Source organism: Lampetra fluviatilis, chromosome 63 (genome assembly GCF_964198595.1).
Source record: "Lampetra fluviatilis chromosome 63, kcLamFluv1.1, whole genome shotgun sequence".
NCBI lineage: Eukaryota > Metazoa > Chordata > Hyperoartia > Petromyzontiformes > Petromyzontidae > Lampetra > Lampetra fluviatilis.
The window spans coordinates 2,656,546-2,681,680 of NC_136337.1; the positions used below are offsets into that span (position 1 = coordinate 2,656,546).

Genomic DNA, 25,135 nt, shown 5'->3' on the forward strand with positions numbered 1-25,135 from the left:
ACTTACTTTGGGCTGATACAATGGCACAAGCATACACAGCACAGGGGCACTGTCAAAGATGCTTCACGGCGTCTGCCACCACACTGCAACTAGACTCCAAATATTGTGAATCAATGCGTCAGTGTGTGTGTGCGTGTGTGCGTGCGTACGTGCGCGTACGTGCCCGTGGGTGTGTGTGGCGGAACACGCTCAGCATCGGCCGCGGGGTGGGGTGGGCGCAGAGAGACGCATTCCCGCATTTTACGCCGACACTGAGCGGGTTCCGCCAACTCATGAGGCCTCGTGTGAGACTGAACAAACTTCACAGAACGATAACTTCAATACGAAACTTATCGGAGAATGTAAAAATTGCACGACTGATTTGATTATAACTGCTCCAAAGCTTCCTTATCGTTGTCTTAAACGAGGGGGAGGGGGGTTGATGTTTGCCCTTTATCAGCTGTTGCTAGGGTCAGCAACGTTAACGACGGCGAGGAAAGGAGCAATGCACGCATGAGCCCTGCCCATCGGGCCACGTGGGCCACCAGAGCAACCCGGGGGTCACCAGGACGAGATCCTCACTCATTCCTACACCCACCCACTTTGCCAGATTACACCGCCACCTCGCAACGACCGCAAAGCAGACTGCACAGACAATTATGAGTGCAGCGGGTATACTGCTTGCATTGAAGACGATGGCAGTGATTGTACAATGGGAAAGGTTCAAGACCACATACCGTAATGGCAGTGGTTTTGGCCTACTTCATATCATGGGAGTCAATGTGGGTCTATTCTCTTTGATAGGAGTGGGAGTGATCAATTAATTAATTCATTGGGTGGTGGAGGCATGGTTAATGTAAATAGGGGATGGTTACGTCCAAATAACTGCAGTAAAAGTAGCTCTGGCCCCATTCATTGAAATGGTAGTGTAAACGGTCTATTCAGAGTAATAGGGTGTGGTTCCGGCTCTTTTGATTGTAATAAGGGTGGTAGTGGCCCATTCATTGAATATGAAGGGAGTGGTATTTCACCACTGTGACTCCATCAAATCGAGGGCCCCTCTACCAACCAGCGCCAGTGGACTTTGCCCGTGTGCTCCTTTCCATCAACGCTGTCAAGCGCGTGGTTTTCCCAGCAGCACCGGCAAGAGGAAGAAGCTACGGCGGCGCCGGCTGCCGCCCTTCTCCGCTGCTACCCTACACAGCCCCCGTGGAGTGACCGGCACAAAAACCACGCGCCGGCAGCCCAGCGTTCCCTCGAGCGGAGTGCCGGTATTCCGGCGTGAGCCGGTCGGTGCGTGCGGGCCGTGCGGTTAGGCCGTGCCGCACCAGCCGTGGTACCTCTCTCTTCCCCTCCTCCTCCATCGCCTCGGAGCCAGCGTCCGCGCTGTCGCCGGTGGCGGCGGCGGCGGCGTCGTCCGTGCCCTGGTGCTGCTGCTCGTCCTCACCTCCCACACCGCCCCCCACGGGGGGGGTGGCAGGGGGCTCCGACTCGGTACGTCCACCCCCCTCCTCTTCCTCCTCCTCTTTCTTCTGCTGCTGCTGCTTCATTTGCTGCTGCGGCGGCTGTGGCGACGTTTGCTTCAGCTGCTTGTCTCCCTGCTGCTGCTGCTGCACCACCATGCCAGCCTGGACGCTCACCTTCGCCTCACTGTGGTGAGGAAGGTGGGGGGGAGGGAGGGGGGTGAAACCACGTGATGGTCAGCCGTGCCGTCAAAGCTCCTCTCACTACGCCGGGCTCGAGCCGTTGCTAATGGGCCAACCGAAGGAATTAGCACGAGTCGCAGGGAGCAGAACCCACCTGCACTTCCATCGTCGCTACAACAACAACAGCGATACCAGGGTCCACCAGCCGACACTCAATTCACCAGCTCAGGAAGATTACACCCAGTTACCACACATTAAAGCAGCAATGAGACGCGATCCAATTTGTGCTCGTAAGTGAAGCCTTTCGGTTACGACGTCAGGGACAAGTAGCCGATAATGACGGGGACTGAAATTAGACCCAGCAGCTGATTTGAGATTCCTCACTGCACGACATTTACAATTGGAAAGAACAGAGCACTCGATCGACAACTGTGAGTGACGATACCTACACACCACCTTAGCGTGACCTTTAAACCAAAATGGCAGTCGAGTCCTGAGCCAGGCCCATCCATTTGTAGCCTGCGCTTGCTTGGAGTGTGCGAGGTTCCCAACACTGACATTGCCGCTTTCATCGTCGTCCCTGATGATGAATAATTAACCGCACCTGTGCGGCGCCGCTCGTGATCGGGCTTGGGGGGGGCGGGTGGCACCATCGTGCGCCACCGAACCCCTTCGCCACGACGTCGAGCGATGCTGGTTCCATGACAACGCCACTCAATCCGCGACCAACGAGATTACGGGCCGCATTCCTCACAAGCAGCCGATGAATTAACCGCGCGCGACTGAATGAATGAATGCTGAACACCAGAGAGGACGCACAATTAAAATCAATAAGCTTACCACAGAGCGGCGCGCCCGTTCATCGCGAGAGGGTTAACGACAGGCAGCGCTATTCTTAGAAACCTCCCCGCGGTCGCTCGCGGTGCGGACATCCCATCGGTGCCGGCCATCGGCACCGGCAGCCGAGACTCAAACGCTCAGCTGGAGCCGTGACACAAAGGAGGCGCGTGCGGATGACACCGCGCGTGCGTGCACGCGCTCCTCCCACCGTGCGCTGTGGGGCACGCAGGCCACGGGGACACGACGCAAGGACGGAGGCCAGTGCACCCCTACCTCACCACGCTCACTTCTGGGACCATCAGGGCCGCGTGCGCGACGGCACGGGCGCCGTCACGGCTCAGGACACCCGGGGGTGGGGGGGGCGGCGCTCCACTACAAGCGGCCATTCACCGCAACGGGCAGCAGGCGGCCATGCTGGATTCCTCCCATCTGCCTGTGGAGCCAAGGTCCCCAGAGGGGCAGGGTTGTCCGAGCTACTGCCCGACTGCCTGACCCTTTATAATAACAAAAACGAAATCCCCCTACATGAACGGCGGACACAGGCACGGGTGGACGACACGACGCATCCCACGCTGCGCCGCTAGAAGAGAGAGAAACCCCTGCGCTGACGGGCGGCAGTGGAATATTCTAGCAGCTGCAGCTCAAGTCGGCGGCTCTCTCAGCCTCTCCCCCTCCCCCGCAGCAGCAGCAGCAGAATCAATCGGGCTGCGCACACTTCCGAGCGGAGCGCCTGCCCTACATGCTAATTAGGCTCCGCTCGCACCGGCCCAACGCTCCCGCCTGCTCGCCATGCACAGGCGCCTCCAACACACACGCCAAAAAAAATCAATGGAGGACGGTCCCAGGGGAACAGGCTCCGTGCAGGCGGATACAGAGGACACCTACAGAGCCAAGAAGACCTGGGTTCCCACCCCTCCCGGGGCGGGCATGCGGCGCGCCCAGCAGCTCCCCGCGTTCATCGCTCCACCACTCCCCCGATCCGCCTGGCACGCAATGGGGCCCCCCCCCCCGCCTCTCCACCGCTCGCAACCAAATAAAAAATTGGAGATTTCCTGGTCGGCATGTGGCCACGGCCGGTGTTTAATTGGACGGGAGGTGCTGTGACGCAGCCCGCCGTGACGTCGCCGTCAAAAAAATGGCTCGTTGACCGCACAAGGGAGGGGGGGGGGGATGTTCCTCACCCCCCCCCCCCGAAAATAAAAACCGTTTAACCCAAGATCCATCTCAAGACTTTTTTTTTACAAAACACCAACGATCAACGGCATTGGAAAGCCAACAAAGGAGCGAACGAATCACTAACCTGCCAATTTAAAAATATTCCCCAAACGCAGCACCGCTGCACCTCGCTAACGGATGACCTTGCGGTTTTAGATGCGCCCTGTGGTACCAGCAGCAGTGTCGGTGGTGGTGGAGGCTGCCGCGGGGTCGCGAGCCCCAACAAACGTCCCCGTGTCGTGTTCCGCTCGGCGAGATGCCTCGATCGCAATCGGTGACCGCGCGTGCGACATCGGCGCCTTAAGCGGCACAGCGCAAAACGCCACCGCTACCAGCACAGCGCAAGGAGCAGCCCGCACCGCTCGTGCGCGCAGCTCCCAGTCGGGCAGATGGCACAGATCTTTCTCAAGTACAAACTCGCTCAAATTCAGAGCCAATTAGTGAAGCAAATGCCTTTTGCCCGGGTGTTTAAAATGCTGCGCAACCACCGTCACAATGCAGTCGAAATCCAGTTTCGAGATGTGTGCGGTGTGACCCGCTCCTTGCTGGGGTAGCCCAATTGTCAACAAATTGTGGGTGCATAACGGTTAAACTAAGACCCGAAAAATCGGCAACCCTCCCCCGCCCATTCCCATCACCGCCGGGGGACACAAACACGGCTCCTCGCTGAGACACAATCATATCATCATCACCACTAACCAACAGCAGCGCTAATCCCTTTACAGCATGCGATTTACAACGGGAGTAGATGTCCACACGCGTTCAACCACCTGACACATGGGCGTGCGCGAGGTGTACGTCAATCTGGCCGGCAGCAGTGAAGCATGGGAGATTCTCACAATTCAAAAGAGCCAGGAGGGTTTTTTTTTACATGTTCATGATATTCACAAAGTGGCATAAATGCCACTACCACAACGATCACCATCCAAACCGCCATCATCACTATCAACAATGCCATCGATACTGCCATCAGCACCGTCGATAATGCCACCATCAGCAAACTACCGAACTGCCTCGTGGCCTTGCGATTCAAAGAAGTGCCATGAATGTGATGATTTTGGTGCCACTTGTGGATGTCGGGGTCACACGCACCGATAATTATATCATATAATTAATCATATAACTAATCTATCCATGGCTGGATGAGGGCCTCCCCAAATCGTCGCCATCCCTCACGATCCTGCGATGTATCAATCCATCCTTGCAAATTAAACTAAAATCACTTCTTTTTGAGGTTTCAGCTGGTTAAACAAGTAAATTTGACTTGATCTGGCAACTGCAGAGAAGGCAATTTCAGAAGTCCATCTCCATGGTGTATGGTACCTCCTTTAACGAGCCACTCCATCCTTAGCCTTGACCACCAGCCAAAGCTTAATTATTAATCTTAAGTCAACACGATGTCTCTCACTTGTGTGCACATCATACATAAATCAGAAATACGAACTGTGTGTGTGTATAAATCGATCAATCAAAACTCTAAAAAAAGGAAGCTAATGCACGAATTTAAGAAAATTAACACAACTGAAAACCTACGTAGCTATGGAGCAACGCCCTCCTATTGCTACACTGTTCAAGCGGGGAAGTAATGCGAGCGTTCCGGGTACGTATAGGCGAGCAACACGGCTACCTCGGCAGTCTTCTTCTACAGCAAGCAGCAGCTGGCGCCATAGGGGTATCGTAATATCGGCAATTGATGAGATCAGAACGAGCCGACAAAAAACAAAACACTAATAGTTCACGTAAGGATCGATTTTAAGCAGACTCGATGCATGGTTACGTGCCAAAACATCGTCACCGCCATCGTCACCATCAAAGACAAAGACCCCCACCCCCCCCCCGTATAGCCTGAGCAGACTGTAGGAGGCAAGTGCTGTTAGCCTGCACAGTACACGAGGGGGAGGGTGGCCAACACCACGCCCAGCCACCTTTGTCTCCCGATTGGCGATGTTGTTACACACCGCAGCAGGTACTCATTTGCAGCTGAGTCGACCTAGGGGAGGCCCAGGATCGGCTCAGATAATCGTCACTGGTGTTGGCCGTGAGCCACCACTCCCCCCATCACCATCATCACTGTCACCATCACAATCTTCATCATCACAGGCATGTGTCCTCACAGGACCCCACGAAACCACTCCACAGACGCACTCCTAAACATGACCCTAGGGGGGCATGCAAGTCGTTTGTAATCTATTTAAAATACACACAAATGTTATTATACAATCCTGTGGCATTCAATTTCGGAATGAAAGCCTCCCCATACTTCATCACGCTGGCCGGTGCAAGTTGGTGAGGCTGGGGGGGGGGGGCGCCCAGGACTGGTTCGGATATCATCCTTTCCAGTTAACTCTGGAGGGGAATTCAACCGGGTATCCAGGTTCACGGTGCAGCGTTCAACTGGCTCCACCCATAATGTCACTCACCTTCAGGGTGACTGAATGAACGAGCCAAATAAAACAATACAAAAAAGATGGTACAAATGTGACAAATATAATAAATAAATAACTATCTAATTAAATGGTGACCCCCAAAATCGTCAGGGCTCATCTAAGTGAGGGAGGGCTGAATGTATGTTGGATGTACACGGAACTTCTTTCGCGCCGTAAATAGCCAACCGTGCTAATCGGGGTCAAATATAATTACAATTAGAATCAGCATTGTTTGCTGAATTTACAAGTACAAGTATTAATTGCAAGTCATTGTGAATTAGATCATCACAGGTGCAACTGATCCCAGGTGTGTGGTCAACAGTCCACACGTCGCCCATTCCTGTGGCAGTTGGGACCAGCAAAGATAATTATCTACTGAACGAGACGACTCAATGTATGCTGAACTTTTTTCGCACCGTACGTGGCCAATGACGCGGGATCGCATCATGCATCATTAGTGATTTTGCGTCACAGTTTTTAACACTTTCCGTCGGCCAAAAAAAAGTTGATGCGTCCTCTGCGTCAGTCTGTCCATCATGGGTCGTGCATTTATAACTGTCATAAAGATGATCCAATTAGCCACTTTTGAGTAAAAAGTTTAATTGCTATCAGGGACCCTCTTGAAAGCCTGCCAAATGTTTTCAAACCTTGCCCACATTAAGCGATTCAAACTATCGCTTACGAGATAGGCCTCGTCGGCCAAGGCGATGACATCACACATCAAGCACTCACCATCTCGTTGTGCAGTATAACCTTAATATCGCTTCTTAAATTCTACCGAACCCAGGTCAGCAAGTGTTGCAGGAACAATGCGCATACATGATTTTTCTCCCATCTTATTACTTAAGTTCAGTTCACAACCCTTCATAAATTCAATGCTGGATGAAGGCCTCCCCACATCGTTGTCGCACGTCACGAGGACCGTTCGGCCATTCTTCACCACGCTGGCCTTCCATTTATTTATCTATCGTTGGGCACCACGGCCCCATCTCAAAACTATACAGCGGATAGGCGTGTGTTATGCAGAGGGGTGTGCGCCGGGCAGAGGTCGCGAACGGGTTTTGATTCCTTACCCGTACCCGGCCGCACCAGGGTCGCAAATGGGTACCCGTATCCGTACCCGGCCGGGTACGGGTACCCGTTCCCTACCCGAAATGAGTGACAAACGGTTACTCACCAGTGACTCACGGCCTACCCGTACCCGTACCCGGCCGCACCAGGGTCGCAAACGGCTACCTGTACCCGTACCCGGCCGGGTAGCCGGGTATCGGGTAGGGTACGGGTATCGGGTACCCGGTTGCGACCTCTGGCGCGGGGCAGCGGGAGGGATGGGGGAGGGCAATGAATCTAAGCAGGTTTCTCACAAGAACGTGTAAAGCGGCGAGTGGAGATGGCCAGGTGAAGGCAAGGTGAGCTGCATGCAAGCGGAATGTTGACTGGAGGATGGACTGCTACCCTGTATTATGTTAATTATTCGGCAATGCTGCTGCGTTGGCACAAGGCCTCAAATAACAACATTAATCACTTTAACACGTAGGCTTTCGCGACCAATATTACTCATAATAAAGGTTTTTGGTTTAGACCTCGTAAGTATAAAAATGTGGCAAATCGCCCAATGATGCTGGATGTAATTATCAGCGAAACGTCGCAGTCAAATTGTAAATGTTGTGGATTTACTCTCCAACACACCGGTGGGCTGAAGTTGTAGTTAATTGGCATGTTGTTTACGGAGTTGGCCTGATAACTTTAATCTAAATTGTCTTATGGTTGTTTTTGTTTGATTTGCATTACATTGGGAATTTTGCACACAGCGTTGTAATACGGTGGGTTTTTTTTCTGGAAGATTTGCTGGCTTTTTCCAGGATGTTTCTGTTGCGCGTCGTCGCTTTAAGATGTTCTCTGTTCATATTTTGTTTGTTGCGGTTGCACCCGACTCAAGAGCCGCATGGCTCACAAGGCTATACCAAATAAATGAAACTTGAAAATTTGAAACTTGTGACAAACCTTACTGGCTGTGTCGGGTGGTGGAGGCGTACGACACATTTATACTTACGCAATCTAACCCAAAAACCTTCATTATGAAAATAAATCACATTCGTCAATAACACCTTACAAAGAAAAATAAATGAATCGGAGATGTTTCTGGCAAAGCAGATCATCATCATGAACCATGAGCTGAAAGCCCGTAGTTGTCCACTGCCCATTTCGTCATAGCACATCAATGATTGTATAAGCTAGAGGGAGGTTAGCGTCAGGTGAACGGATGACTGGAAAATTTTCACTCCTAGTTCTCAATATGGAGCTTTGAACCGGCCTGCATAATTACAAGGCACACAAACAGCGGACACATTGGGAGTCGGCCAAACGACGCAATGTGGGGGGGGGGGAGCGGGAAGTGTGTGACTCACGTGTGCTCGCCGGGAGGAGCGCCCTCCGCCACTCTCCCTGTCCCTTCGTCACGCGCCGGCTCGGAACGCTGCAGACAACGCACATCGGCATCCGCGTCACGGCACTGACGTCAACTGCTCACCAAGAAACTAGGCAAGCCGTCATTCACCTGTTTAGCCCCAGAGATTGCACACGAGTTATGACGGTAGCAAAGAAAAGGGTATTTGAGGTGGCAGTAATGCCTGCAACAGAGAGCCGAGTAGCTGAAACGAAAGTTACAGGCACTTGAGCAGAGGTGTGCGAACCAGACGCTGGGAATTCTGTGACAAAGATAGCATAAGCAATGCAGACGCTTGGAGAACAATGCAGGCAAGCGTTGTTATAAAATGTGCAACAATGAAAAGGAGTTCTAGATTTGAAGTTTTCATGACTGCAAGGAACCATACTCTTTGGTTTTTTTCGGTAAAGTCACGTAGGTAAAAAATATAAAATAAATTTATAAAATTAAATGTATTTAATATATTTTTAATATAGTAGAAAAAAAATTAAAGTACAATTTTTTTTTTTTTTTACCTACGTGACTTTACCGAAAAAACCAAAGCGAATGAAAAGGAGACCTGTGCAAACGTGGTGACCGACACATGGGTGCATTACGACGGCTGACGCTTGATCGATCACATTGGAGCACGGCATGCGGCTCCAACGTTCGCACGTGCCTTAGCGGTTACTAAAAGTGAACTTGATTCCATTGTCAATTCATGTACGTTTGCAATCGATAATCTATTCTGTGAACTAATATCATTCAAAATTGCATTGACAAAACCTAGCTGGCATTCATCAGCAGGCAAGGGACCAGCCAATCACTGCGTGACGGCTCACCTTATCATTTGGCACGAGGGCCGAGCGGCCGGCCTCTGCCTGGCCCCGCCGCTGCTTCTGCGTGTCGGGGGGGAAGTCCCTCTTCTCGCGGTCGGGGGACGATGACCCCGACGAGGAAGAGGACGAGGAGGTGGAGGACGATGAAGATGACGACGAAGTCGAGGAGGACGACGACGACGACGAGCCCTTGCACGCCTTCCGTCTGGGCAAACCCTCGTCCTCGCTGCTCGAGTGCCTGCGCTTGCGGTCGTCGCCCTTCGCGTCACGGCCTCGAGCACCGCCCTGCTCCTCCTTATCGTGCTGCCGCTTCGGCGCCGGCTCCTGCTTATGGCCCCGCTGCTCCTTCTCCGCTTCCCTCTGCTCCCGGCCGCGCTCCTCATCGTGCCGGCGCTCCCCACCCTCCTCCTCCGTCTTGTGCTTCTTCTCCTGGGGAGCTCTCTCTGCTCCTTCTTGCGGTTTGACCTTCAGCTCGGCTGCCCCCCGCTTGCACTTCGCCAATTCCTCCTGCTTGCGCTTCTCGTCTGCCTCCTTGTGCTTCTGCTCTGCTTCATCCTGCTTGCGCTTCAGGTCTGCCTCCTGCTGTTTACCCTTCAGCTCCGCTTCCTCTTGTTTACGCTTCTTATCTGCTTCCTCCTGCTTATGCTTCTTATCCGCTTCCTCTTGTTTATGCTTCTTATCCGCTTCCTCTTGTTTACGCTTCTTCTCTGCTTCCTCTTGCTTCCGCTTTAGCTCTGCCTCCTGCTTATGCTTATTATCCGCTTCCTCTTGCTTATGCTTCTTCTCTGCTTCCTCCTGCTTACGCTTCTTTTCCGCTTCCTCCTGTTTATGCTTCTTATCCGCTTCCTCTTGCTTATGCTTCTTCTCCGCTTCCTCCTGCTTATGCTTCTTCTCTGCTTCCTCCTGCTTATGCTTCTTCTCTGCTTCCTCCTGCTTACGCTTCTTATCCGCTTCCTCTTGCTTATGCTTCTTCTCCGCTTCCTCCTGCTTATGCTTCTTCTCTGCTTCCTCTTGCTTATGCTTCTTCTCTGCTTCCTCTTGCTTACGCTTTAGCTCTGCCTCCTGCTTACGCTTCTTCTCCGCTTCCTCTTGCTTACGCTTCTTCTCCGCTTCCTCTTGCTTATGCTTCAGCTCTGCTTCCTCCTGCTTACGCTTCAGCTCTGCTTCCTCCTGCTTATGCTTCTTCTCCGCTTCCTCTTGCTTATGCTTCAGCTCTGCTTCCTCTTGCTTACGCTTTAGCTCTGCCTCCTGCTTACGCTTCTTCTCCGCTTCCTCTTGCTTACGCTTCTTCTCCGCTTCCTCTTGCTTATGCTTCAGCTCTGCTTCCTCTTGATTACGCTTCTTCTCCGCTTCCTCTTGCTTATGCTTCAACTCTGCTTCCTCCTGCTTACGCTTCTTCTCCACTTCCTCCTGCTTATGCTTTAGCTCTGCCTCCTGCTTATGCTTCTTATCCGCTTCCTCTTGCTTACGCTTCTTCTCCGCTTCCTCTTGCTTATGCTTCAGCTCTGCTTCCTCCTGCTTACGCTTCAGCTCTGCCTCCTGCTTACGCTTTAGCTCTGCTTCCTGCTTATGCTTCAACTCCGCTTCCTCTTGCTTACGCTTCTTCTCCGCTTCCTCCTGCTTACGCTTCAGCTCTGCTTCCTCTTGCTTACGCTTCAGCTCTGCTTCTTCCTTTATACGCTTCTCTTCTACTTCCTTAAGCTTTTGTTTCCGTTCCTCCTCCTGCTTCATCTCTGCTTCTTCTTTCTGCTTCCGCTTCTGCTCCTCTTCCTCTTTGCGCTTCTCCTCTGCTTCCATTTGCTTTTGTTTGCGCTCCTCCTCTTCCTGTTTGCGCTTCCGTTCTGCTTCCTCCTGTTTGTGACTTTCCTCTGCTTCCTCCTTTCTGCGCTTCTCTTCTGCTTCTTTAAGCTTGCGTTTCCGTTCCTCCTCTTCCTCCTTAAGCTTCAGCTCTGCTTCCTCTTCCTGTTTGCGCTTCTGCTCCTCCTGTTTGCGTTTCAGCTCCGCTTCCTCCTGTGTGCGCTTTAACTCCTCCTCCTGCCTACGCTTCACCTCAGCTTCTTCCTGCTTGCGCTTCTCCTCTGCTTCTTCCTTTCTACGCTTCACCTCAGCTTCGTCCTGCTTGCGCTTTAGCTCGGCTTCCTCCTGCTTGCGCTTCTCCTCTGCTTCTTCCTTTCTACGCTTCTCCTCTGCTTCTTCCTTTCTACGCTTCTCCTCTGCATCTTCCTTTCTACGCTTCTCCTCTGCTTCTTTCTGTTTCTGCTTCTCCTCTGCTTCTTCCTGTCTACGTTTCTCCGCTTCCTTCTGCTTGCGCTTCTCCTCCGCTTCTTCCTGCCTACGCTTTTCCTCTGCTTCCTTCTGCTTGCGCTTCTCCTCTTGCTTACGTTTCTCCTCTGCTTCTTCCTGCCTACGCTTCTCCTCCGCTTCCTTCTGCTTGCGCTTATCCTCTGCTTCCTTTTGCTTACGCTTCTCCTCTGCTTCTTCCTGCCTACGCTTCTCCTCTGCTTCCTTCTGCTTGCGCTTCTCTGCTTCTTCCTGCTTACGCTTCTCCTCTGCTTCTTCCTGTCGTCGTTTCTCCTCTGCTTCCTTCTGCTTGCGCTTCTCCTCTGCTTCCTTTTGCTTGCGCTTCTCCTCTGCTTCATCCTGTCGTCGTTTCTCCTCTGCTTCCTTCTGCTTGCGCTTCTCAGCTTCTTCCTGCTTGCGCTTCTCCTCTGCTTCCTTTTGCTTACGCTTCTCCAATTCTTCCTGTCTGCGCTTCTCTGCTTCTTCCTGCTTGCGCTTCTCTGCTTCTTCCTGCTTGTGCTTCTCTGCTTCTTCCTGTCTCTGCTTCTCCTCTGCTTCCTCTTGCTTGCGCCTCTTCTCCCTCTCTTCCTCTTGGCGTAGTCGCTCCGCTTCCTCACGCTTGCGCACCTCGGCCTCCTCCCGCTCCCTCTGCTGCTCGCGAGCCACCCTCTCGGCTTCCTCAGCCTCCCGCACGGCTAAGCGCTTCTCCTCCTCACCCCTGCCCGCCTTGGGTTCGACTCCCTGGCCAAGGTTCCGTGCGCGGCCCTCCGTCTCCTCCTCCCCGTCGCCCGGTGCGCCGGGTGAGGGGCTTCGCTTCTTCCTGTCGGCCTTCCTCACACGCATCTGTGCCGCAGACACGCACGGCGGAACGCAGCCTCGTTACCCCTCGGCATGATCACCGCCGCTAAGAGGTAAATGACGCGGCACTTCTGCTGTTACCGCCACTGTCGCTGCTGCTCCCGATGGTGTTGTCCGCTAGGCACGGTACGACGCATAAGTTCAGCGGTCGACAAACTCTTACGCAACCGGCGCAAATTGAACCATGCGCGAGAAGCCATTACATCCGTATGTTGTTCTTATTTTCAATTCATGTGCCTCCCTGTAGCCACAACAGGCAACAGCCACTGTAAAATATCCAAGTCGTTGGTCAAATTGTGGCCCAGAATTGTGACAACTCAAATTACTCATAGAATTACGCCTATGGTCTACTGTTTCACGGGCTGCAAAAGTCGGTAAATAAAGTTGCATGTGGGTGCACAATAAGCAACTTTGATTCCAGATACTTCAAAAATAGTTACAAATGTAAGATAACTACGATTCGGATGAAAACGGTCACTTGGGTCATCACTGCAACACAAAAATGAAATTCCATGGTGGATTTTTTGAGTATCACGGATAAATTGAAGTTGGCTTGCTTCATATTTTATAAAGGTAAATCACGTTAGAAAACTGGAGTGGGAATATTTCCTTGCCCAAAAGTCCAAGGCAAGGGCAGTGTTGGGTTCAGTGGCCAGTTAAATAAAATACCTTGAAAAAAAAGTCCCTTAATTGAAACCGATTTAAATAGGAGTGAAAGGGAATTTTGTATTCAAGTTGTTTCATGCAACTGACCCCAGACCTGCCGCATTACCGATGCGTGGATTTACTCATTAAAATTGATTCTTCCTGTTCAAAATATGAGCATTAAAATTACGCAAATTATACTCCTACACTACACTTTACGCTAATGGAGCAAACAAAACAACACATAGAACTACAAATGAGGCGGTTAAGACCCAGACAAAAAAAATATATATATATCGATATCTGAATAAAATAAACTCTAATTAGAACAATTTCCTGGCTGGAAGTGGGGTGGGGGGATGATTCAATACATTGTTGCATGCCTAGTATTGATCATTAAACACAGGGGCTTCAATTTACAAAAATTAAGGCCCATGTCCTTAATTCACAACAGTGGAAGAGAGCAGCGATGTGCAGAACAGCGGCGCCGATTGACGTCGGCTAAGGCAGCTTTCACTGCTGCACCGTCGCCCAGTCTCCTCCTCGTGGCGCCGACCTCGTGGCGCCGACCGCCCGCCGCTAACTCCGCGGAACTCACTGGCGAGCGGGACTTGGAGTCGGCCGACGAGGAGCCACTGCGCGACGACGACGAAGACGAGGATGAGGAAGACGAGCGAGATGAGGACGAGGAGGATGACGACGATCGCGAGCTCGACCCGGAGCGGGAGCTTGAGCGAGACCTGGAGCGGCCTCGGCCGCGCCTCTTGCCCTCGGCCGGAGCCGCTGCCGCCACCTTCCGAGGTTTCCCATCTTCCGAAGCCACCAAGGGAGGGGGCACAGCTTCTACCCGCCCGTCGGCAGGCACCATCGCCTGTTCCTTGGTGCCAGATTTTGCCGCGCGGGGACGGGGGACGTCAGCCGCTACCGGCGGTTCCAGGAGGCTGCCTGGCTGGGCCCCACGTGGGAGGGAGATAGGCTCCGAGGAGGGCAGTGGCGCATTCACGGGGCCGTCCTCTTGCTCCAGGTGTGGAGGGGACGCCTCCTGCAGCACGGGCGACTCTGTGGCGCTTTTCCTCTCAGCCTGGAACGCCGACGACGACCTCTCCTGCACCAGCTGCGGCGGCGATGCCTCCATCGGCTCTTCAGCAGGGGCACCGTCGCGCTTGCACGCAGCTTGAATGACGGACGCTTGGCTGGCGGATCCACCCAGCTCCACGCGAGTTGCGGTCTTCTGCTCCCCTTTACTTTTCCCCACAGTGACATCCATCTTCTCTTCTTCCTCCGCCACCTTCTGCGTCGTCTCCGCGCCTCTCTTGGGCTTAACGTGCATCCCCGTGGCGCCTCTTTCCCCTTCGTCAGCTTCTTCTGCTGGAGCCGTAGCGTCACCATCACCGTCACAAGCGGACGCGAGTCCTGCACGGCGGGCACTTCTGGCCGACAGGCGAGGGGCGTCGTTGGGGGCGGCGTGGGGAGGAGGGGGGCTCGCGGGAGCCTGTGCGTCCCCGCAGGCCTCAGGCTCTGGCGGCTCCGTACACGGAACTTGGGCCGTCAATACTGGGATAGGGGCTTCATCCTAACGAGGGAGACGCACGCCCGGGCAGGCACGGGTCACACGGCGCTCACTCACACGGGAGGCATCCTGGGCTCTACTGTGAACAATAGCAGCACTCATCATTATCATCTATTATCTATCCACTGCTGGATGAAGGTTTCACTGTGCCTCACAGTCCGGGGATGTAACAATCCGTCTAGCTTCTGCACATAAGCTGACTTCATCTGTGGTGTATGTTCTCTAGGGCGTGTTCCCTCCTTTGGCTGCCACTCCACCGTTAGTCTCGACCACCGGTCATCATCTCTACTAGTGACACGTCCTGCCCAATCCCACTTGATTTTTTAGCAGTCAATATGTCTAACGTGCGTGTGTTCTCTAATCCACGTGTTCCTTTTTCTCAGTGTGATTTATTGCACGCACCTGTCCGTGCCTCTTTTGTTTCATATCCTTTGTCAGTGTCCACGCACCTATTTGATCCATCGGTCGTTAGCTGGAGATACGCACCGATTTAACACTTTCTTCAGGCAACTTGGTGGATTTCTCTTCATTGGGCAATAATCTGAATAATCTTGATACAAGAGCCTAATAAAGAAGACACATTCACCAATAACACTGGCCTTAATAGGAAACATAAATAATAGGTGACGTTTCAGGCAATGGCCCTTCTTGATAGCACAACATAACACGTCTTCTTCTTCAGTGGACGTTAAAGATCCCCAGATGTCATCCGCAAAAGTAGACCGCTATGTAAATGAGGTTATGTTCTATGAAGGACAATTGCCCAAAACGTTGCCTATCATATTTTTCCTTGTAAGGCCACACACAGTGTTATTGGCGAAGGTGTCGAGGCTTTTTATTTATTTGTGTGACTCACCACTGCCAATGCAGTATCACCAAATAACATATTTAATGAAGGTAGAAAATAGGGCTCAAGATAAATAAAGTCAATTAGTGCACTCGGAATAAGAGGCTAACGTGCCTGTAATTCTTCAAGTTCTTTCATGACTTTCAAATAAAAGGATGATCGTGGCACTCCAATTCTTGGTAAACATTTCGTGAACAGGCTCACTAATTTTTGTTCCGAAAACTGGTCTCACTTCTTTGATTTGCGAGTGGAAAGTCAAATAAGTGAAACCATCTATTTCCATTGGCCGTTTCCATTCGCTGTTGGAAACAAACTGCAGGAAATCGTAGGACAACTTAATACAGAATTCTGCAAAGTGGGGGCTCAAGATAAACAAAGGAATGTACAGGTTCTCCAGTTGACTGAAGACACTCGCAGGGGAAACTCAACTGGAGAACGCACCATTGTATAATATATCGAGGAACGTTCGTGGAGATGGATCGGGATCAATGCGATTAAATAAGGAGGTGCACATCAGGTTGGAATCCTGCAAAAAAAACAACTTAATAATAGTAAGGTGTTATTCATGTGTTCAACACGTATTTGGGAGGAGAGAATGAGTCACAAAAGGGATATGCTACGTTCCCATGACCAAGTGGAAAGCGGATTCGGCCATCCTGGGTTGTTCTAGGATTGACAGCACGGCTCAAATATGCATCTCAGTGCTCAACCACTTGCGCAGTGCTGCAATGACCTCCCCATCCTTACTCTCAGCGATCAAAAGGTTGTTTTTTTATGTTTGGGGTGAGTTAGGTTATTCCAAGCCAATTTTTTTTTTGTTTTAATATGCAGGTTTCAATCGCTTTATTCAATTTGGGTTTATACAAATTTGCGTATATGCGAAGAACTTATCTCGACCCAAAATGTGCTACATGTGGTTTGAATTCACTCGTATGCGGCAATGCGGTCGGACTTGTTTGGGGTACTGCACGCGCTATTCGGCAGGCAGCCGTCTCGTGCGGTTTCGCTTTAGTACGCCCCTTTTATTGGTAACGCATCTACTACCACATAAAGCGTGGGAAAAACCTGTACATACATATATAAAAAGTTCCCCACCCTCCCCACGTCAAATTAGGCGAGGGCCACCACTGGAGGTGCGCCCCGTTTGAACGCACCTATATCCAAGGGAGGCTCAGATTAAAAAAAAAAAGCTAAAGCGTGCGGCTCCCTTGTGAAATAAAAGTGACGGGGTCTGCTGAAGAGACCCCCGCTTGGTGAGGACCCGGTACGGCTTGTTGTGGGAATCCGGGCTGAGCCCACAAGGCCAGTTTATGATCGAGGCTTTCCCCGGTGGCGATGGAAACGTAGCATAAAATTATACAAATGACACTTAAATAGGCATGTAACGATTTACCGCTCGGACAAATGCACCAAATGTATTGTCAAAATTTTGGGTAGCAATTCGATTTCAGAATGCATTATGTTTTGATGTTTTTGTCCCATTTGCACTGCCTTTGTTGGAGCGCCTGTCTTGTTTGCATGATTTCATAAGTAGTGTCTGTTTCGTCAATTGTTTGTCCTGTTTGAAGTCTCTTTGTCCCGTCCTGTCCGTCTCACTTGTTTCATCTCGTTTGTCGCTACCATGAGCCAAATTTTTTTTTACAATTTGCACGAATTGACAACAGCCACTCTCTACACACACAACTTAAGACGTGCGTGTCCTGTGCGTGACAATCGATATTTATCGAAGAATCGTTACATGCCTACTTTTGATCCGACCCCCCTTACACAGCGACAAGCCTCTGACCTCCTGGCGGTCCGTGAGCGAAGGCTCCTCAGAGTCCTCCTCCGCCTGCTGCTTCTCCGCCGCATCGACCCTAGGCGGCGCCAACACCTTGTCGTCCACGCGGTACCCGCCACTCCACTTGCGGGGCGTCCTCCTCACGACCGGCGGCGCTTCCTCCGCCGGCTCAGCAGGCAGCGAGTTGCGGCTGCGTCGCTTGCGCTCTACTCGCTTGGGCCAGACGCGCTCCTCCTCCTCCTCCTCTTCTTCCGGCTCTACGGGCTCGTTCTTGTCCTGTCCCGCAGATGCCTCGGCCACCGCCGCAACCGGGGGCTCTGCCGCTGAGCACACGCGCGGAGCGGAAAGAAGCACGTGCTGTCAGCTGTGGCTGTAGCTGTGCGGCTAAGAGACAGCGGTGTAGCCAATGTGGAAGCGGCAATCCCATTAAAAATATCCGAGCTTGTAACAACCCACTTATTTTTCGATTTAAAGCTTTCGTGACTGCAGGGATTCATCTTCTTGGTTCTTTCGGTAAAGTCACGTAGAAGGGAAGTAATAAAATAATAAAAATAAAACATAATAACCCACTTATTCATGCCCAAGTCTCACTGCATTGTACACGATTGTTATTGCTCGTTTATCATGTTTACGGTGTCGCTTTGTTCAACTCGTCTCCCTCGCCCGGTTAGAACGTTTATGAATTAAGGAATGCTCTCCTACAAGGTGTTAACATTTTCATGATCCAGACTGCTTGATGCTTTGTTGCAGCTATTGATGCGACTTGGTCACCGGAATGTGTCGATGATTTTAAGTCACGACTGTAAACTCACTTCCACACCATCGCCGCTTTGGATCAAAAGACCAAAGACTTGATACAATCTCTTCACCTTAATTTTTCATGCCCCGATCTCGATTTGTACAGAGAGTTTAAATGTTTGCATGTACGGCGATGTGTGATCTTTCAATGAATGACGCAATATTGCAATTATGAACACTGGCTGCGTGTAACGGACGTTAAAATGGACTTTTAAGATTTTCATATTGACGAAGGTCAAATGTTACATTTCACAAGGTCAAATGTTCTGGAATTCGAGGTAAGCAAGAAGGGCCACCGAAATAAACACTCAAAATCTTAATTTAGACTGGAGGAAATATAATGCACATACCTTTGGACACTACGTCCTCTGTTGGTGAATGTAATTTTACTTGAATAATTATGTGTAAGTCAATACATTTGCAAATTAAGTGCCGCTTTGTTACTTATTTCCCACAACCAGAAATGCTCTCCCCCCTCCATTTAATCTGGCTTCGAGGTTTTACTGTAGACCTCGCCCGTCCCAAATACAGCACGTCCTCTGTTGGTGAATGTAATTTTACTTGAATAATTACGTGTAAGTCAATAAATTTGTAAATTAAGTGCCGCTTTGTTACTTATTTCCCACAACCGGAAATGCTCTCCCCCCTCCATTTAATCTGGCTTCGAGGTTTTACTGTAGACCTCGCCAGTCCCAAATACGTTTGGCGATTCGCAAACAAAACGAAGCCGCCGAGCGCTCCGTGCGCGGCTGCTGTGGCTGTGTCGGGCGGTGGCGGCCGTGGCAGTCGCGGGCGTGCTACCTGTGTAGCTGTTGAGCTCCTGGTTCTCGGGAATGGACTGCAGGTCTGGAGGCTGAGTAACCAACGAGTCTTGGTGCGAGGTGGTCTCATCCTCCGATTCGGCAGACACCTCTGCACACGGCGCAAACACGCGCAATTTATCCTCACGGCAACGATTACAACAAGACGCGCTCTCACATGTTCAGCAGGCTCAGATGAACTCATTGGTGGCTCCACCGTGAACCCTTTAGACCTGGGGTGATTCATCATCCCTAGCGATTTTATGAAAAGTGACATTTAACAGCCGGGATCCCATTCGAAGCATTTGCTCTTTTTAAAATCCTTTATATTAAGTTCACTTGCTTGCTTGCGCGCTTACGACCGTGCAAATCTTTCGGTCGTTTTTTAACCCACTTCCCGTGATCCAATCGAGCTGACATTTTGCACACAGACTCGTTGTGCGTGACAATTTCTTTTCATGAAAATTTTTTTCAAGAATTTTACACTTTTTAGGAAATTTTTTTTATATTTAATTACCAATTGCTTAATGGTGGCAGGCAATCATCTGACCCATAGGTGGCAGCCATCTCAAGCCAGAGGACGAGAGGACTCTAGCCGCCACGCATATAAAGGATTTATAGTGAAAAACTTTGTTTTTACGGGTTAATTTTTTTGCGTTGTTTTTACCCATCTCATTTTTACTGTTTCGTGTCAGTTCAGTGCCATTTGTAGAGTTGTGTTCGCTCCACTGGTCAATGAATGTAACACGAGCATTTCGTTTGTATGAATTGTTATCGATTCTATGCCAGTATCGCAAGCGTGAGGATCGATTTTAATCCATGATATCTATGCATCGTTACATGCCTAAACAAGTGTAATAATGATAATAATCTCAAACTGGTGACAATGGTTGGTGGTAGGTAAGTAGCAACTCCCCTTATCCAGTGATTGTCACAATTCTTGGTCGCAAGTTCTTTCAGGAATGAAGTTTTTTGTCGAATTATAATTCGAATAATAATAACAAGTAAAAAATATTCAAAAAAATATATAAATCGATCAGTAATCATTATTACTGCCCGATTTTTTAATTTGTTCCTTCTCGGTTCTATCGGTAAAGTCACGTAGAATGGAAATAATAAAATAATAAAATAAAACATAATAAGATAATTCTCACGACGTTTCGGCCACAACGCAAGCAGCCGTCCTCAGGTCTGTCTCCCCGACAGACCTGGTCTTCACCTGAGGACGGCTGCTTGCGTTGTGGCCGAAACGTTGTGAGAATTATCTTATTATGTTTTATTTTATTATTTTATTATTTCCATTCTACGTGACTTTACCGAAAGATCCAAGAAGATGAATCCCTGCAGTCACGAAAGCTTTAAATCGAAATTTGTTCCTTCTCGTTTGTACAGTATTGTTTTTTGTTCCATTCGCCTAAATGTATCGTTAGCATAGCATTTACGTGCACCTTCAAACGATCATTGTTTACCGCACTGTATATCCACTGCTGGATTAAACTTCCTAACTCCGCCGTGGAGTTGGGGTTTTATGACCATGCCTCATGCATGACTGGTTCATATATCACTGCCCAATGACGCGAGCTGTGTTGGGGAATTCAGAACTCGGGTCGCCGGGATCGTAGTTTGGTGCAGGAACCACTGATGGACCCCAATTTGTATGAATGGTAAATATTAACACATTCCTGCAGAAGGAGCTGGTAGGAACGTTGGGTTGCTCGGTCAATGGCCAGGGTCAACGGCGGCGTGGTGTATTCCGCAAATATGGCCGACTGTGAGAGCGGGCACAAGCCGGCGTGAGTAGGTTAAACGTTGAGTTTTATAAGGGCACCACAGGGTGACCAGCCCCACCCTCCCCACCCAGCCCCTCCCCTCCCCACCCAGCCCCTCCCCACCCAACTCCTCCCCACCCTCCCCTCTCCAACCAGCCCCACCCCTCCCATTTTTGGATGCAAAACTCCACACAGAAAGGCATCCGAGGGAGGAATCGAACCGAGCACATTTTGCCGTGAGGCACGAGTGTTAACACTGCGCCACCCTGCCGCCGAATTTAATCGTGAACACGAAAATCTGTTTTAATCGCCGATGCGTCGCGACGCCTCGTACTCACCCTCTGACTCGGTGGCCGCCTGCGCATCGCGCGCTATCCTCTGCTGCAGGAGCTGCTGCTGCTTCTCCAGGTACTGCTTGATGAAGCTGTTGGAGCTCATCTCCTCCCCGATCTGCGCAGTGGCGTCATCGGCGTTAGTATGCAAAACCCACCATTCACTGCACAAGTGTGACTGCGACAGGCCCCAGACAATAAAAGTTGAGACACGGGGTGAATCTCTCTCGCTCGCTCTCTCTTGCCAGCAGCTCTTGGCTGCGTAAACAGAGAAGGCACGGGGGCACTTACGGAAGAGTTGGGCTGCAAGCCAGCCTGCTGACCAGACGTCTTCTGCAGCTGTTCCAGCATGAGGGCCTGTGAGCAGAGCACACGGGAGAGAGATGCGGCTTTAGCGAACGTTGCGATTAATAGACACGAACCACGACAGGTACCACTCCTGCCCAATGCTACTGAGGTAATACGAGTTACTGCAAACTACCGGCGGAAACAATTGGCAAATGGATGGCAATGTTTTAGGGGGATATTGTAGGTCTGCAAAGAACACGTACAAGTGTCGTACCTTAAGGAGAACCACACTGGGACATTATGATCCAAAGACCAAGCTGAGAATGAAATAATTGTGGACATTGTCAGTTTCTAACTTATCCTAAACTGTGGGACCTTATAACTCACTAGCGGTAAGTACCCGGCATTCTCTGTAAGTGTTTAACCAAGAAAAGACCAAACAGAGATATAATAATGCACCAGAGATATTATAAGGAGAATGCCTCGACAATAACACTCATCACAGACCAAACTGAGTTTTTAGTTCTTCTGCGATCATGCGGGAGAGTTGAGTTTATAATCAAGCACCAACTTATGGAAGGCCCTTTTCCAGCAACGGACTGAGAAAAGGGCTGAAAAAGTACATATATAACCCACCAAAGACAACACGACAACTTAGATTACAGGCGAATCTGGGGGCTTCATACTGATCATACGCCATGCTGAGAAATTATAATTTCATAAGTACCCTGCTGCGGCAATACAACTAAATGTAAAGCAAGCTGAGCCGTTACCATATAATGCTCATATTGTATAATTATGATATATTTGTAACCTAGTGAGCTTGCAACACCACATTGGCCACTGAGTTTATAATCCACCAAGGAAGGCACTGACACAGCACCTCAAGAACCACGCTAACGAGCTGATAGCACGTAAGCCACACTCAAGGGTTTATAATTAGGAACACGTCACACTTCAAGATATCGTAACGCTCAACAGGTAATATGAAGAGGTGGGCTTGGTGGCTCAGATCCGAGATTTAAGTCTGGGTGATTTAGTAAGATGCAGGTGTCATGAGTTGATGGTCTAAAGAGAAAGATCACTTGGAAGGGATATCAGTAGAAGTTCTGTGAAAATCTATTGATGATGCATCTGTTCTCCAGCATACGGGGTTGCACTGCTGTGATTTCCAAAAACTGTAAATCCTTGGCCTCATGATGCTGAGTGCACAATCTAAATAAAATTGGGGTTGAGATGGGGCGGGGGGGGCAAAACACAAAATCCACTCGGTGATTTAATTTCCATCCTAAACCATGTGGATTTCTCACAGGTAATAATAGAACAGGCTGGGGATAGTATAACTAACTCAACAGACTAGACCTGGGGCACTATCACTAATCCCACACTTAAGAACCATTGCAGCTTAATGTGGACCGTGCTCGAACAATCCAGCATAGCATAGACCATCCAAAAAGTGTGCAAAATATCAAAGACCACACGAATATTATAACACATTGAAAGCTATGCTTTTAACCTGGCTTCGTACACTATAAACCCACAGCAAATCTGTGACCAAAGACTTATATATGGGCATTATAACATAACTCATCCCAGACTGTGCTGTGAGACTATAACTCAATGTAGCCAACAGCAAGACATTGCAACTCAACGAGAACCATCCTATCCGCTTGTAACTTGGCATGGATATTCGCTCTGGGTTAATAACCTACCAGATACAACACTGGGACATTATAACTCATCGGAAGCCACGATGTGTCGTGATACATTACCGTACGTTCCTAACCAAGTTATAAACCAAAGTTCTAACCCATCAGATGCCACACCGATATGATGTAACGGACCACAGAACAAACCACTAAAGTTTATAACTCACCACCAACCTTGCAGTGAATTTAAAACGCATTCAAAAACAAACCTGGAGATTAATAACGCACTGAAATTCGTAACGACTCTATACCCCTCACTGCGAGGTGACTTTTAAGGCATCCCCGTCCCTCTGTGAGTCTATAACCCAGCATACAGCGTTAAAAAGAATTAACATTCTAAATTATCTTAGGCGTCAATGATTTAATAACATCTTACATAATAATGAACACAAACCTCTCCGTTGGTCCGACCCACAATACGCCTCTAAGGTGTAATATATATTTAAAGAGCATAATACATAAGTTTAGAACCAACTGTTGAAAACAACAACCGTTGAAACCACTAAAAGGATAAACTAAACATTATAAAGTAACCCACATTAGACCGCAATGCGAGTTTCTAGTCCAGCAGTCCACAACCACGTTGCGAGTTTAGAACTCATGACAGACTTCTCACATGGATACTAATAAACCCCATTAAGGGATCAAACTTGGATAACGTAAACACAAAATATTCCATTACAGACCACAAGGGGACACGAAAACCCACCACTATCACAAGCCCCGCCGAAAGCCACATTAGGCCCCTTCGTGTGGCTTTATAAACCAGTGAAGATACACCACGCAATTAGTTAACAAGTCCTCAAACACTACAACAGGCTACACACAAGAATACCCATGCAAGACCAAACAGGGATCACAGAAATAACAATAATCATCGACTGGGACATGCGAACCACTTAGGCCGCGCAGTCCGAATCCCAACATTTAGGCCTCAGCGAGTTTTACGAGGTAGTGAGTTGAGTTCATAACTCAACGCAGACCTCCACGGGGGCCACGATAACCCCACGGGGACCACGTGAAAACCTCTCGACCCCACTGGGGGTGAGTGTGGGGTGAGTTTCACGCTCTCGAACCCTCGTGTTGAGAGTTTACCCCGCGCCTCTCTCGCTCCACACGCGGCCTCGTTCCCCCGTGCCCGCAAGGCGCCAACCCCGCCACCCTACCCCCCTCTTCCCGTACCCTCAACAGCCCCTGCAGAGTGTGGTCTGCACCCACCCCCCTCTTACAAAAGGGGGGCCAGGGGCTCAGGGCAAGGGGGGGGCTCAAGGAGAGACCGAGACGGACGGCGAGGGGGGTTCGGGCCCCGCGCCGCGCTTAGTCGAGGCGCCACCGCGCGTTTGAGCGGGATGAGGGGGGGATGGGGGTAGGCCTCAAGGGGCTCGGGGGACGCATGGGCCCCGCGGGGAGCCTCACCCCCTTGAGACGTTTGACGAGCGCGTTCTTGGGGCCGCTCTTGGCGAGGCCGCGTTGCTCCAGGGCCGCCTTGAGGTCTGTGACGCGCAGAGCGTGCAGGGGCCGCCCGTCCAGGCTCACGTCCTCCAGCTCCGCCATCTTGTCCATGGGCGCCCGGCTCCCCCCCCCCCCAACCTCGACCCCGCCCCTCTCCTCCCCCAAACCTCCCCCGCCCCTCACCCCCTCCCCAACCACCCCCTCCCCAACTTCCCCCACCCCTCTCCCCCCCCCCAACCTCCCCCCCTCTCCCTCCCCCCAACCTCCCCCGCCCCTCTCCCCCCCAAACCTCCCCCGCCCCTCTCCCCCCCCAACCTTCCCCCCTCTCCCCCCCCCAACCTCCCCCGCCCCTCTCCCCCCCCAACCTCCCCCGCCCCTCTCCCCCCCAAACCTCCCCCGCCCCTCTCCCCCCCCAACCTCCCCCCCTCTCCCCCCCCCCAACCTCCCCCGCCCCTCTCCCCCCCCCAACCTCCCCCGCCCCTCCCCCCCACCTCCCCCGCCCATCTCCCCCCCCAACCCCCCCCCCTCCTTCCTACCCCCCTCCCTTCTCTCCTGACCCCTTGATCCTCCCCCTCCTCCTCCCCTACCCCCTCCCTCCTCCCCTTACCCCCTCCCATTCCTCCTCCCCTTACCCCTC

At 50.9% G+C, this 25,135-nt stretch overlaps 1 protein-coding gene across 2 annotated transcripts in view; it reads right to left on the bottom strand.

The window, feature by feature from the left end:
• LOC144951745 (uncharacterized) overlaps positions 1-24,644 on the bottom strand; it is a 37,534-nt gene extending 12,890 nt beyond the window's left edge. Inside the window, exons 1-9 of one of the 2 annotated variants that reach the window (XM_078882081.1) lie at positions 24,463-24,644; positions 21,341-21,406; positions 21,056-21,167; positions 18,950-19,060; positions 17,357-17,673; positions 13,752-14,726; positions 9,374-12,493; positions 8,515-8,582; positions 1,320-1,629 (exon numbers count right to left, since the gene is read on the bottom strand). In XM_078882081.1, the coding sequence (XP_078738207.1) occupies positions 1,320-1,629; positions 8,515-8,582; positions 9,374-12,493; positions 13,752-14,726; positions 17,357-17,673; positions 18,950-19,060; positions 21,056-21,167; positions 21,341-21,406; positions 24,463-24,609 (5,226 nt within the window). In that variant the 5' untranslated portion in view covers positions 24,610-24,644. The remainder of the gene's footprint in view (positions 1-1,319; positions 1,630-8,514; positions 8,583-9,373; positions 12,494-13,751; positions 14,727-17,356; positions 17,674-18,949; positions 19,061-21,055; positions 21,168-21,340; positions 21,407-24,462) is intronic. The other variant, XM_078882082.1, reaches the window with a different exon arrangement.
• Between the last annotated feature and the right edge of the window lie 491 nt (positions 24,645-25,135).